General features: G+C 30.0%; 1 protein-coding gene across 1 annotated transcript; it reads right to left on the bottom strand.

Moving 5' to 3' along the window:
- Positions 1–696: 696 nt before the first annotated feature.
- LOC108908908 (carboxypeptidase N subunit 2) lies at positions 697–6,174 on the bottom strand. Its single transcript, XM_018713088.2, has 2 exons — positions 6,022–6,174; positions 697–1,809 (listed from the first exon to the last, which is right to left on the bottom strand). The coding sequence occupies exons 1-2, from the start codon at positions 6,054–6,056 to the stop codon at positions 1,062–1,064; spliced, it is 783 nt and encodes a 260-aa protein (XP_018568604.1). The 5' UTR covers positions 6,057–6,174; the 3' UTR covers positions 697–1,061.
- Positions 6,175–15,053: the final 8,879 nt, after the last annotated feature.

Here is a 15,053-nt window from a genome sequence, read left to right as displayed (position 1 = left end):
TCATTAGAAAATAATCAAAAAGTCAGTAGTAGGCTTTATCTTTCAAATTTGACAATTGGCCAAATAAATTTTACTTCACTTCTCTCCTAATTCTACAAAAAGAAAAAAGTACCTAGGTAGTTTTAAATAAGCGAATATTGTATTAAGTAAAAAACGCAAATAAATAATAAAAATAATAATCGATATTTTTTCAACAACAATCAGTGGCAATTGTTGAAATAAAATAATTTTTTTACTAACTGACAAGTTTGAAAGATAAATTCATTGCCTATTACTGACTTTTCGACTATTTTCTAATAGACACTGTTAAAATCTTGTTTCAGTTAATACGGTTTTTCTTGAAAACCATAATTTTTTAAAATTTAACGAGTAAAAAATTTTTTAAATTAAATTCTGCTGTGAATTAATATTATTATTATTCAATTCGGCCAATGAAAAAAAAAGGTCGGTACAATTTTAAAGGTCAGTCATCCCCAATGAACACCTCGTAGTACTTCAATTAACTTTAAATCATAGTCAAAAAAGACCAGTAATAAACATAAATCATGCACCAAATTTGGTTCTTCTGCGGTAAAGTGTTGAAGAGATCAATTAATTTCGAAATTGAGGGCCCCACTTTGGGGGCCCTAAATCCTCAGGGGTGCAACTTTGTATATAGGTAAGTTTGGTTAAATTACAATATTTTGGACACCCCTGTATGCACCTGCCCTGTGTCGGTTCTTATGCGGGACACCCTGTACAGTTTTGGAAGTGTGTTTGTTATATTACCTCAAATTTCTACCATAATTTATTTAGATAATAGTAGATGCACCAAATACCGACACAATTTTCAAATTAAAACGTTTGTACATTGAGCCATACGTTTCCAAGTTATATTAGTCTCAATAGTTTTATTTTAATCGTACAAATTTCCTTGTCCTATTACCAATGCTAGGATATAGGTATTTGTAGATATAATGTACAACTTCTTATCGTACTTGTAAAAAGATTAAGTTCCAAAGTGGAAAAACAAGCGATAAAGCTGAATGTTTCCAGTTGCTTTCCTTTAGCTGAGCTTGGAATCACTGAGGCAATTTATTGGAAATAAACTTTTGTTTTCGATGTTTTCTGGTAGTTTTACGTTCGACCGATCTCCGCTTAAGAGGGCGCTGACTTTTCGTTATGTACTGTTGAATTGATGTGGGCATAACACTTTTTGGAGGAATATGTGCCAAGAAATTCTTCCCTAGGTGTAGATATTTCAAGTTCTTCATCGGATCGAACATCTTAGGATGGATGAACTTAAGTCTGTTGCTATCCAGATATAACACTTCTAATGCCGGCAACTTTGCAAAGGTAAATTTGCTCAAATAGTTTATACTGTTGTCGCTCAACATCAATGTTTTTAATGTAGGAGATGCCATTAGAGGCTTCCTCTTTGGTATAATAATTTTATTCTCCGAAAAGAGAAGTTTTGTAAGCTTTGGAGCGATTTTGTAGATGTTGGGTGGCAATTTAGAGATTTCGTTAGCAGACATGTCGATCGTCTCTGTGTTGGGTAGGGCGTAGATGACGAGGATGGGAAACCTCTTCAAGCCCATGTGGTCCGCGTAGATGGTATCTGCTCTTGCCACACGCTCGAAGAAGAGGTTGTAGTGGGACAAATTGAAAGACGTAGACAAGCTCTTCTTGAATCCGCTGATATCAACGCAATTTACTTCCTTTTGATTGGGCAGTCTCCATGTCGTAACGTAGAGATACGCCGTATTGCGTTCGCTGCATGGCTGTCCGTATGTGAAAGAGGCATTAATGGTTTGGTGTACTGTTAGTCTAAAATTGAAGAATTACTTATTATTAGTTCCAATTGCTGTTGTATCAAAACAAATGTAATAAGTAAATACATTAGTTAGAGTACAACAAAGCGTACAGAACTGATGGTTCGCCGCCATCACAGGAAAACGAAAAAAGCAAATTAAAAAACCGCAAGCGGGGTTTTTGTAGCAAAGGTGATATACAGGGTGATTCACAAATGGTGACTAAAAAAGTTATATTAGCTACATTATAGGTCAAAAAAATTATATTTGAGAGTGAATAATTTTTCACCTTCTGTGGGCCTTACCGCCTCCAGATGGGGTGAAAAATATTTATTTTAGACAACACAAGTTTGCAAAAATAACTGACGTTTGGATGCGTTATAAGTAAGGTGAGGTTGTAAGTATTGTTTGACGTAAAACCCGTTTTCCAAATCTTTGGAACTTTTCCAAAAATAAAATGAACTTGTAATTAAAATGGTAGGACCCCGACTGACGTCACAAATGCTTAAAAAACAGAACATGTCCGAGAAATTCTGGATATGTGATAACCTATACAGGGTGTCTCACTAAGGTGGACGAGGTACGATATTAGAGAAAGTATAGGCCCCAGAGCTTCTGGAAAAAATTTTTGATTCACATGTCGACCAATATAAATCGTTGGAAATAGTTTTCAAGTTCGTAGCTCGGCCGCTAGGGGGCGCAATCTATATACTAAAACATAGAGTTGAATTTTTCTCAGAAATGTTTCCTATTAAGATATATTAAATAGTACAAATATGGATAACCGGATTCTTTGCGCATAACGTTTGTTACTGACATTTTGTTTTATCTCTTGACATAAAGGGTGGGAGAAGCTCAGAAAAATGCATTTTTTTAATGATTGGCTCATCAAAAGCCCATAGTGTTATACCTCGTTGGAAACGTCTTTACATGCTTTATCTCGTGGTGGATGCGTAATGTCATTTACTTCAATATGGAAACCTATAGATGGCGTTATTTCAAAAGAATGCCGTTTTATGGATTTTTCTCAAAAGTTTTAAATGGAATGCTATAGTTTCTTTACATCAATGAATTCAGCATGAAAAATTGATGAATATAGTATAAGTTTGAAATTTCTAACAAACGTGTTGTTTATTTATTGGCGCTATTTATCCAAGTTTTCTTAAAAACGTGAAATAGCAGGATAAAACTTTTTATAGGTTAGTTTGAAAAGCATAAAATTAGCTCCATTTTGACGCCATAAAGGGTTCGATATCTTTTTTTTCTATCAAGTTATTCGCAAAAAATAAATAATGATAATGAATTGAGTAACACGACGCTAATGAAAAGACATTTAATTAATGTAAAGAAAGAACAATTAAATTTTAACAAAAGTAAAGATGTTTATACCTAAACTTGGATAAATAGCGCCAATAAATAAACAACACTTTCGTTAGAAATTTCAAACTTATACTATATTCATTAATTTTTTGTGCTGATTTCATTTATGTAAAGAAAACTTATAGCATTGAATTTAAAATTTTTGAGAGGAATCCATAAAACGGCATTCTTTTGAAATAACGCCATCTATAGGTTTCCATATTGAGGTAAATGATATTACGCATTCACCACGAGATAAAGCATGAAAAGACCTTTCCAACGAGGTATAACACTATGGGCTTTTGATGAGCCAATCTTTAAAAAAATCCATTTTTCTGATCAGATATTAGGGGTTTCCCCCACCCATTTACTAAAATATCGTTAAATACTTTATTATGAAAACAATACCTATATACTACACCATAAAAAGTGTTTTGTAATAACCTCACCGTGTTCTAGACAAATATATTTTTTAAATACATTTTCTTTATGAATGAATTTGATCTCAATGAAAAATAAAGTAAACATAGAATGATCTAAGCAGTCCGTACGATGTTTGTCGAGATGGAGTTCCAAGACCCCTGCATCACAATGTTAAGGTTAAATAAATATAACTATTAAATATTTTGGTTTGGTAAAATTGAGTCTCCTTTAAGAATTTTTATAAATTACAACTAATTTTTTTAAAACAAAGAAAGCTTCTAAAAGTATTGCGAACAATGACGATTTTAAGATATATTTATTATTTTTTATACTTGTTTTATCCCAAGGAGTATATCAGAATCCAGATGTATTTCACTGGAATTCTAAGAAAAGATATCAATTCCAGTAAACAGAACCATAGTGCTGTTATTTGTAAAATTATTTTAAACACAGACAACTTTTATAGAAGATCATTAAAATTAACGCCATTTTCACTGTTGTAAACACTTATTAAAAATGCTTATACATATAATATGTAATATGCGATAATATAAGAATTTTCAGAATTGCATGTCGTGTATTTGTAAATTAGAATCTCTCCAATGTTATAATATAATCAAGAGTAGTGAATTAATACTTACAGTTTGTTTATTTAACGTAAATATTAAAAAAACAGTTATTTGTAACTAAGAATCATAATTTAGTATACGAAAATCAAGTTATTTTTTGTACTTTTTATTTTCTTGTCAGATATCAGAAGTATACGTATGATTTTTAATACGTATAGACTGATCGAAATAACTCATTTAGAGGGAGAAAAAAAATTGTTACCTGGACTTTTATAAGTGGAAATGGTAAAGGGGCTTATAATAAACGAAAAAAAAAAAATAAATGCGTGGAGGTTTGATTTGAGGGGTTGAAAAGTTGAGAAAAATTGTATCATTGGGATTGAAAGTTGACGTCAAACAAAAAAGTGTCCTATACAAAAGTTGTAGATCATGCAAAAATCTACAACTTTTGTCAACGTCACTTTTTAAGATAACGTCAAAATTTCCGAGAAAAATGCGAAAAACCGTTTATTTTCTTATTCTTAATTTTTTATTTCTCATTTCCGAAAAAATAATTTAATTTTGACGAAACTTGGTGAAAGTATACCTTTCTGTGTCTTAAATAACCACACATTTTTTTAGATAAAAAAATCAAGAAGTTTCCGAGATATTCATTTTTTCCGGTCTGAAACACTTTTTTTCAAAGAAAAATTCTACTTAGGAAAATCATCGTACAGAGTTTTGCCGGTGATCATTTTTTTTCGTGTTGACATATACTTTTTGGTGAAATAAAAAAATCTGTAATCACAGTTCAAAAACATGCTCAAAAATGCAAAAGAAATAAAAAATGACTTGCAACAATGAATTTTTCAATAATTGTTGATAACTTGTTTACATTTAAAAAAAATTCAAACCGTTTCCACTAAGTCTAGGTAACATTTTTTTTTCTCCAAGTGTAATTTGATTGGACTAGTATGATTTTTAAACTTATAACAAGTATACAAAACCTGTACCATAACAACAGCATCAAAAGTTTGTTTATTTTTAAAATAATTCATGTGTTACTGAACTATTTGGCCGATATCCAGATCGAATTTTTATACCGATGTTTGACATTAAAAATAATGGCACTGGTTCTATTCGTAAACTGAATATTATCGAGGACAGCGACTGTTTTTACAAAATTTATGAACTGTAAGTCCAGACGTGAAATATAGTTTATAAAATGAAACAATGTATTGTTTTCTAAACGTCCTTTGGAATTAATGTCTTCTATATATCAGATTTTAAAAATTTAAAATAGTAGTAATAGTTGTAGTAATATTTTCATTCAAAGAGAAGTTAAATGTGACACGTAAATTATGTAGAAAATTATGCAATATTAATTTATTAGAAGAAAATGAATATTTTATGTTATTAGAAAAAAGCTTTTAACGAGAAACGAATTAAAAATTTTTATATTATCTGGCCTGATGTAAGAAATACCATTGTTTTGGAGTATTTATACAGAAAATATCCTTTTGAAAAACCTTATTTCATTATTTTCTACAATAATTTTGTATGTATAATACACTATAATACACTAATACTATTTAAAAATTGTATATGGTGACCTATCCTCAGTCACCCATCAAAATAAATATCTTCTTTTAAGTTTCTACATTTTGATGAAATCATCTTTTAAATTTTAATAGAATAGGAAGAAAAAGAAAATAATTGGCATTGTGGCAAAGTACCCAAAAATAAAAGGCTACTTGAGGATTGTCACAAATAAATACTTTGAGACAATTGCATAAATTGTTGCTATACTTATTAGTTGAGTAATATCAGCTTTCTAAAGCATTAAAAAGCAAAAGTATACCCAAGCACGTATGGGGAAAATATAAAAATTTACTTACACTGTTATTACACAAAGAAACAACAAAAACTTCATGTTATCTCCACCGCAAAATGTTTTCAAGTGGATAAATGTGTGTAACTAATTTTCTGTGGCATAGGTTAACACGTAACAGCGTTCTGTAGCAGTACTGCGTAAGTTTTAAATAAAACTCCCGAAATATGTTCTTATCTCACAGCCAATGGTTTATTTGCATACTTTTATCCAATATTTATATTTGCACCAGTGAATGACTTTATTGGGAATGAGCCAGATCGCGATTTAGGTTGGCAGTGGCAATAAAGTAAAATAATAGGTATATAAATTGTTTATATGATCCATCAGGAACAAGGAGAGCCCTTTACATTTTTTTGAGATCCACCATTCGAATGAATTTTTTATAAAGGCTGACTTTCTTCCCCCCCTTAACTTTCTTATTTTTATGTTAGAAAAATGAATGAATTTTTGTGATATTCAGTTTTATATGCAGCCTTTATAAAAATAGTGAAATATATTTCTTACCATTAGATGTAAATTCATCAAATCTTGTGTCACTGAACTCCTGAAAAGTATTATGTCCAAATGTGATACATTTTGTGAGATATTAAAAAAAATCTGTACATAATTCAATATCACAATGCAAAGTACATACCTCTAGTTGACAGCTATAACTTTATAATTTAGTTTATTTTCTTTAAATTTAAAAATAAAGGAGAGGACAACATTTATTACCAGTAACCCTGTACTGTAACCCTGTAGCTGGTGTTGTATAAATAAGAAGTCGCACTTTTAAGACAATGTTATAACAAGAAAATCCATTCAAACTCTAGAAATGTTGAAATACAAGGATTTCTTTAATTGAAAAAAAAATCAATAATTATTATTATGATAATAATGCATGTTTCATAAAAGCGATTTTCTGTATACAGGCTGTTACAAATTCGCTTCTCATTACAGGGATCTCGGAAACGGTAAGAGATACGAAGTAGCTTAAATGAGGGCAAAGTTGCATAATCAGGGGACCAACATCATGCATCTAAAAAATCAAGGCTAACATGATTAGTTTTCGAAATATTAAAAAAAAAAATCGAAATTTTAGAAATCCGTTTTTATTTAATTTCTGCCTTGTTTGAGATGATATTGAAAAAGGAAAACGCTTTCTTATGACAACTTTTTGCCCTCTATCGAATGGCACAATCAATTATTTTTGTATGTAACATTTCGTCTCTCCAGGACCACCATCAAATTCATTTTTTTTAAATACTACTCTGGAAATTACTGTACTGCCTCAGCCGGAACCAGATTCAGACTCTTGAAAAATTAGTTATTTAAACTATCACATCACACGTTACAATAAAATATTATTAGAGTTTTAATCCTGTGCTCATAGTTATTTCTATGTTTCTCGAGTGCTCAAAATTCAAACAAATTTCAATTTTATTTTTTTTTTGCTAAAACGGAAACATTTTCTGTAATTTTTTAAAGTATAATATTCATTTGGAGTTTTGGTTGTTCATATGCATTTTTAAGAATTAATTTGTCATAATAAGATTAAAATTGTAATAATGTTCTAATTTTGACGCAACAATAATGTTTTATTGTAGCGTGTGATAGTAATAGTTTAAATAATTAGGTGGATTTCACAGGGTCTAACGATACTTAGAGTGTACAATAATTCAATAAACAATTTAGGCTGATTAAAAAAATTCGACTATTTTTTTTTCAAAATTCTCTCTGAAATAGATTCAGGGAGGTGAGAAGAGATGCCTGTAAATATCGGAACTCTTAATATTAATATTTAGAGGTCACACATAACGATTTACTATTTTCCATTTAAGTAAATAGCATGGGAAAATTATTTTTCAATTTCAGAACTTTATATCTTAAAAATCAATAGATGATTTTAAATGACCGAAACCGTATTCTTATAGGTAATTGAACGTTCTACAAAAAATGTTCCTTATCTTTTTTTGAAAATTTAAATTTATAATTACACTTTTTTCTCTAGTTTCAGGTAAAATGATTAAAGTTATAATGAAATATTATAAAAAAGGCATTTAAAAGTCAAAATTGATAAGTTTATCAAGTCTTTCAAATTAATATAACTGAAAAACCCACCATTGCTGGAAAGAATCAATTAAAATCCTTTTTACTGTATTAAATACTAATTGAAATTTTTTTAAAATTATTTCTTTGCTAGTGATAAATGACTTTTCGATAGTGATAGTGGAAAATTTAAAACTTAAAGTACTGAAATTGAAAAATAACTTTTTCCATGTTGATTAAATGGAAAATAAAAAATCGTGATGCGAGACGTCTAAATATTACTATTAAAAATTCCGATTTTTACAGGCATCTCTTCTCACCTCCCCGAATCTATATCAAAGGGGATTTTCAAAAAAAAATAGTCGATTTTTTTTAATCAGACAAACAGAAATCTAAAAAAAATTAGAATTTGGGACGAATACTTTGAAGATGAATTTTTCGAGACAAAACCTCTGAATCTGGTTCGTGCTGAGGCAGTACAGTATTGGGGGTCATGAAGTCTTGCATAAAATGTAATAAAATTTCTAGGGTTGTATTAAAAAAAATGAAGTTGATGATGCTCCTGGAGAGACGAAACGTTACATATAAAAATTGATTATGCCATTGTATATAGGGGAAAAAGTGGCCATGAGAAAGGGTACTTATTTTGTCAATATCACAAAACAAGGCTGATATGAAACAAAAACGGATTTCAAAAATTTCGGTTTTTTTCAAATATTTCGAAAAAATCATGTTAGTCTTGATTTTTTTAGCTACTTCGTATCTCTTTCCGAGATCCCTGTAGTGAGAAGCGAATTTGTAAGAGCCTGTATATAACAGGCGTGTAAATGTAATGATAAACATAAGTAGTAAAAACATGCCGTTTTTCATTATTCTGAATGTATGTTAGTTGTCAGAATGCACCCAGCCAAAAACTTGTATTACTGGTACAGTGAAGATTGTTTCTAACTTGCTTAGATTTTCTAAAACCCTTATCAAAGACTGCTATAAATTCACTGAAAATTAAGAACAAAAACGCCCTTGACTACAATTTAGTTGATAGCCCATGGCCTGTTGTGATTTTTTTGAAATTTGAGGTGTTTTGATTTTAAATGATGCTGATACAGGTTAATATTATATGCAGGTAATATTAGTTATTATTAATACTAGGAAAAGGAATTGGAATACAACGTCATATTACTCTAGGGCAAAATAACAGGACCTAAATATTATCGCTCGCATTTTGACCCTATTTTGTACCCTTCTTTTCTACAAGGGTAGAATAGTAAATATGCCTTGTATAAATGAAGGAGACGAATGAAAGTATAAAGTTCATTAACATTAATATTTGATATATGTATAACAATATTTTGCTTTAAATTAATAACAAAAATCATTTACAGCCGTCTTTAAAACTGAAAGTACAACTTGGGAAGGAGCTTTTAACAGTAACACCAGAAAAACCACCTAAATTTTCTTTGCCATCGAATAAATGTTGTTCGTTTTCCCTCACAATCAATTCAGAAAAATTGTCATCACTAGTTCTTTTGACTCCTACTATTAAACGAGATATTTTGTTCTTGGACGTTATGCGATCTTCTACATATCCCGATGCTACAGTATCACTCTTCCATTTTCCATGTCTTTTCAACGTTTTAATATCTGCACGTGAATCTACGAGAAGAGTTGCCGATGTACAACGCAAACAAATGACTTGTGAACATTTTAGCATCTGCGTAGCCGAGATATTTTGCAATCCTGGACGGTATGCTACCGAAGGTATTTTTCCCTACTGGTTGTGCAGTACATCGATCATTCCGATGTGTCAAAAAACCGCCGTTCTTTAATTTCTTTTGGTCGCAAAGATTTATACTATCGATACAATTGGAGAGCGTGCATTTCATTTTCTTCCACAATAGTAAAAGATGTTGATACTCCAGTTTTTGTATCGTTAATTTTTACTACAACAACGATTCCTTTGTCAACTATATCATCTATCGAGAGCTTTACCAACTCATCTCTTCTTAATCCTCCAAAAATACCTATTACTAGAACAACCTACAATAACAAAAACCTATTAAACACATGTAATGATATAGCCAATTATTTCCTATATTACCTTTTTCAAAAGATATATATGTGACTTGATGCTTCTCTAATAAATTTAAAAATATCCTCTTTTGTTTAGATTTTTTTGGAATATATCTTCACCAATAATGTGGCCTTCAACATTGAATACTTTGTCCACAATGTGTTATAGCTGAATGATTCTGGTTAAAAGATATATAAAAAATATAAATTATCAAAAATTATAAACATTTCTTTAAAATGATAATGAGTAATACACATCAGTTCTTGGAAATATCCCATTAATATAGTTTCACTAACAGCTGTCACTGAATTTCTGCTTGCCCAAGTCTCAAAACGTTTATATTTTTTATCATAAAGTAATTTAGATTTGTTAGGGAGTAATTCTTCATTGACTTTATTGGCTGGAATATTCTGCGTTTTTAATATGTCTCCTCAGAATCAAACTACCAAAATCAACAAATTGCGGGTGTCATAGATACCTACATCTTGGATACATCGTTTATATATTGAAAAACTGTTTTCATTCTCAGTTAATTATTAAATTTAAAATAAATATAAAATCTGATATCTAAGTAAAAAATAAAACGTTCTATGCACCACGGGAGACACTAGGATGATTATGCCCTTAGGCGACAAGCAACCTGTCGGGCATCATCCCTGTATCTCCCTTGGTACATAATTAACTATTATCATGTCTACTTAATGATCGACTGTATAAAAAACTTTTTTCACATTATCTATTATAATTTCCATGATCTTGGCAGTAAGAAACAAATTTGTAACCCCTTAAACATTTATATTAATTGCATTTGTACATATAATATTTAGATTTGATCTTAATAAAATAAAAAATATCCATTTCTTTACAGAGACAATGTTAGGGATTGCAATGGAACTAATATTCATATTTTCTTCAATTTTTCATTTATTAATTCCTAGAAGATTTCAATGAGCCTAAAACATAAATAACACAGCTTGTACCTGTGGTTTGATGAAGCCGCCTGCATTTCAATGTAAATTTTGATTAAATGTCACATATTATTATTGAAATAAACCATGCCATCGAATAATGTTATGAGGATATCAGTTTACTTTTATATCTCTGCGAATTTGAATTAATTTGTGGCCAATTAAAATTAATTAGGAGATATACGCCATTAGGTTAATAAAACAAATTATTTGTAAAAGAGAGCATTCCATGCACCGGAGATAAATATTGCTATTAATTTTCTAATATCTAGGGGGGCTGTACAAACTTAAATATATTATTTATAACTAGAAGTTCTGCAGAATTTATGAATAGACACTAAAAGAAATATGAAACCTACTTTTAATTAAATCTACGTGTTTTAGAAGTTTTTGACGAAACTTCGGAGCACTTCGTGGTCGTAAGTTTATTAATATAATATAATATAATANAATGGAATTCTCCGACTTTAGAGCAATATATTTCCAAATTTAAAATTAATTTAATACCTAAATTAAATTATAAAAGCAGTGCTCTTTAGGCAGAAAAAAGACCTGGGATAGAATTCTAATGCTAAAGGTCTTCAGGTCATGTTTGCCACTATTAGTCCAATTAAATGAGCATTTAAATCGAAATTTGGTCAACTTGCCTGAATTTTTGATATAAGTTAGTTTAGGGTACATAATAACAGTAAGTGACAGTAATTTTTATTTCAACCCCGGCCAAGGGTGAAAAAGGATAAAATAAAGGGAAAAGTTGTGGAGCATACATAAGAATGGTCTATTGACTTTTTCTTGTACTATTAAAATTAACAGTGGAGAATGATTTCAGAAATTTAAAAAATCATAAGCAGAAAAATGAATGGATTTAAATTTTTTTTTCACTCTACTCCAAAAAATGCAAACTATTTTTTAGTTATAAAGTTATAATAATTTCACGAAGCGAACGTGATTTTTTATATTTGTCGTAAAACCGATAGCAACTTTTCATTATTTTAAATATATAATCAATCGAATGGTAAAGAAAAAAATTATTTTAGTGTTATTAAATCATAAAAATTAACGATTAAAAAATTGAAATTGTTATAACTTTTTTATATACAGGGTGTCCCGGTACTTGGTACAAAAAATTCGAGTACAGATAGATGAGGTCAAAGTAATATCAATCCTTCATATAAATTTTTTCCATACGGGCGTTCGTTTACAAGTTACGGGCCCTCAAAGTTGAAAATTAAAATCTCATTTTTATTTACAGTCTCTAAACTATTAACTTCAGCATGATGCAAATTTAGTGATCGATAACACATGCGTACAGCTTGGTTTCGATGTTGTAAGTGAAACTTCATTATGCCCAGAAGGTCAGGGACGGACTATGCCCAATGGTTAACAACACATAATTTTTGCATAGATAACGATCGCAATCTGCCTGTATCAAAAATAAGTCCCCTGAAAAATTTGACAACGATAATATCTTCTTGGTTTAACTCGGTAAAATTAACGGTTTAGGAAATATTTGTGATTTTATGTCACACTGCACTCGAGCGGCGCCTTCACCATTTTTTGTTTTTAATTATTAATTACACTTAATTACTATGTTAGAAGCGTACATATTTTTAAAACAAGAGCTTAGAAAATCTTACTGTGTGCTAATATAATTTTCACTAACAAAATTTGACAAACACACTTACACATAAAAATAAGTTAAAAAATAATTTGAAAGAAAAAAACTGTCACCATCCATTTTCAATATGGGCACCTTCCACCTCCACACACTTCCTAAGACTACGAATTTTATTTGTTTGTACATGAAAAAGCATTTCTGTGGTAAAATTTCTGAATAGACATCGATATCTGTAGTTTTTGCGCAATAATTTGCAGCCACCATTAGACACCCGAAGAAACGTTTGGCACTGTGTCACAAAATCACAAATATTACCTAAACTGTTAATTTTACCGAGTTGAACCAAGAGGGTATTATCGTTGGCAAATTCTTCAGGAAACTTATTTTTGATACAGGCAGATTGCGATTGTCAGCTATGCAAAAATTCTGTGTTGTTAATCATTGGGCATAGTCCGTCCCTGACCTTCTGGGCATAATGAAGTTTCACTTACAACATCGAAACCAAGCTGTACGCATGTGTTACGGATCACCAAATTTGCATCATGCTGAAGTTAATAGTTTAGAGACTGTAAATAAAAATGAGATTTAAATTTTCAATTTTACGGGTCCGTAACTTGTTAACGAAGGTCCGTATGGAAAAAAATTATATGAAGAACTGATATTATTTTGACTTCGTCTGTCTGTACTCGAATTTTTTGTATCAAGTACCGGGGCACCCTGTATATTTATAAAAAATTGAAAAAAAAAATTAGAAAATTCATTAATTTTTTTGCTTGTTATGATTTTTTAAATTTCTGAAATCATCCCTTAACTTCTAGTCCCCACTGTTAATTTTAATAGTACAAGAAAAACTCTAGACCATTTTTATGTAGAATTTTATGCTCTACAACTTTTAGAAGGTTTTTTTTTTCTAGCACTTTTGAGTTATTTTGAAAAACTCCTTTATTTTATTTTTGTTCACACCTTACCGGGGGTTGAAAAAAAAATTATTATCGCACTTATTGTTATTATATATACCTCAATCTAACTTATATCAAAAATTCAGGGAAGTTGACCAAATTGGGATTTAAAGGCCCATTTAATTGGATTATAAAAAAACTATATAACAATTTTTTAATTGTAAAACGTCAGTATGTTTAATAACACTACGAATTATATTAATAAAAGTGTTCATTACTTAATGGATGCATTGAAATTGTTTCGATGCCAAAATTATTTCATTATTCCGTCATAGAAGTGACGAATAAGTAAATTTCTTTGAAAACTGTGTGATATAAAGTGACACAGGCAGTTTCATTCATATTTATAAAATTACTGAGAATTGTGGGTTCGTTTCATTGATAATTCATAATAGTCTATTTCTGAGTATTACGGTCATTCTTGTTTTTGAACTTGAACAAACATCCTTATATCGAGAATCAAAAGGAAAGCTTTTAGATCTTTAATTAAATATAAGGTGTATATTCATTATATACAGACATGCCTTAATCAAAGTTTAATGAAAGATTTTAACTTCCTCAACCATTCCTTTAATCAAGTTGAAAATTTTAAGAGATTTTTTTAGGGTGGGAATCTAAAAATAGTACCAGGTATTCATTTTATGTCCATTGGTAAAGCGCGCTAATTATACGGTGGGGGTAAATAGGTACCGGTAACAATTTAATGGAGTCAAGATCGATTTTTACTTCGCGAAAATTACTGGAAGAGAGAACTTTTCATTTTTCGCTTCGTAAAGTTGTCAGAAACAACATATAAAAAGTTACCAACTGTAGAGTGTACGCTAAATTATTTATTTAACAAATTAGTTGCAAAATTACAGTTTTTGCAAAATATGTAAAAAAATATAATTTAAAGAAAATTAACTGCGCCATTCCAAAGAACAGGAAATTTTACATAAAAAATGATAATAAAGTTTGTTTCTAAAATGCGAATTGAAGGCTGTAGATTTTTTTCTAACGTACGAAAAATGAAACGGGCGGCCCCCAAGTATAACTCTCGAAGAGCGCGCGGCCCCAAGCGCGCTACACTAAATTTGTTATAACTTTTGATCTAATTGATCAAATCGACCTCACAAAAATTTAAATAAAAGAAGAGTCATCCGGCTATCAGAATTTTATGTCTCTAAACTTGAGAAAAAAAAATATATAGTACATATGTACAAAGTTACGTCATTCTATAATTTTGTACAATAATTATAAAATAGCTGTCATTCTTTTAATTTTTAAAATAAATACCTGTCACTTTCACATATTACTCTTCAAATGACAATTGAAACAGTGAGCGATATGGAAAAAATCTTAAAAATTTAATTTGAAAAATATTGAGCCCAACATATTCAATAATATTAAAAA

This window comes from Anoplophora glabripennis, unplaced genomic scaffold, assembly GCF_000390285.2.
Source record: "Anoplophora glabripennis isolate ALB-LARVAE unplaced genomic scaffold, Agla_2.0 scaffold263, whole genome shotgun sequence".
NCBI classification, from domain to species: domain Eukaryota; kingdom Metazoa; phylum Arthropoda; class Insecta; order Coleoptera; family Cerambycidae; genus Anoplophora; species Anoplophora glabripennis.
Note: the sequence above shows the minus strand (reverse complement) of the source record. Positions and strands in the feature narration are given on the sequence as shown.

Bases quoted from the DNA above. Each gene is read 5' to 3' on its own strand.
- LOC108908908 (XM_018713088.2), bottom strand. From the start codon at position 6,056: ATGAAGTTTTTGTTGTTTCTTTGTGTAATAACAGT. The intron at 1,810-6,021 runs GTAAGTAAATTT...CTTCAATTTTAG, and splicing joins TTTCTTTGTGTAATAACAGT to ACTAACAGTACACCAAACCA.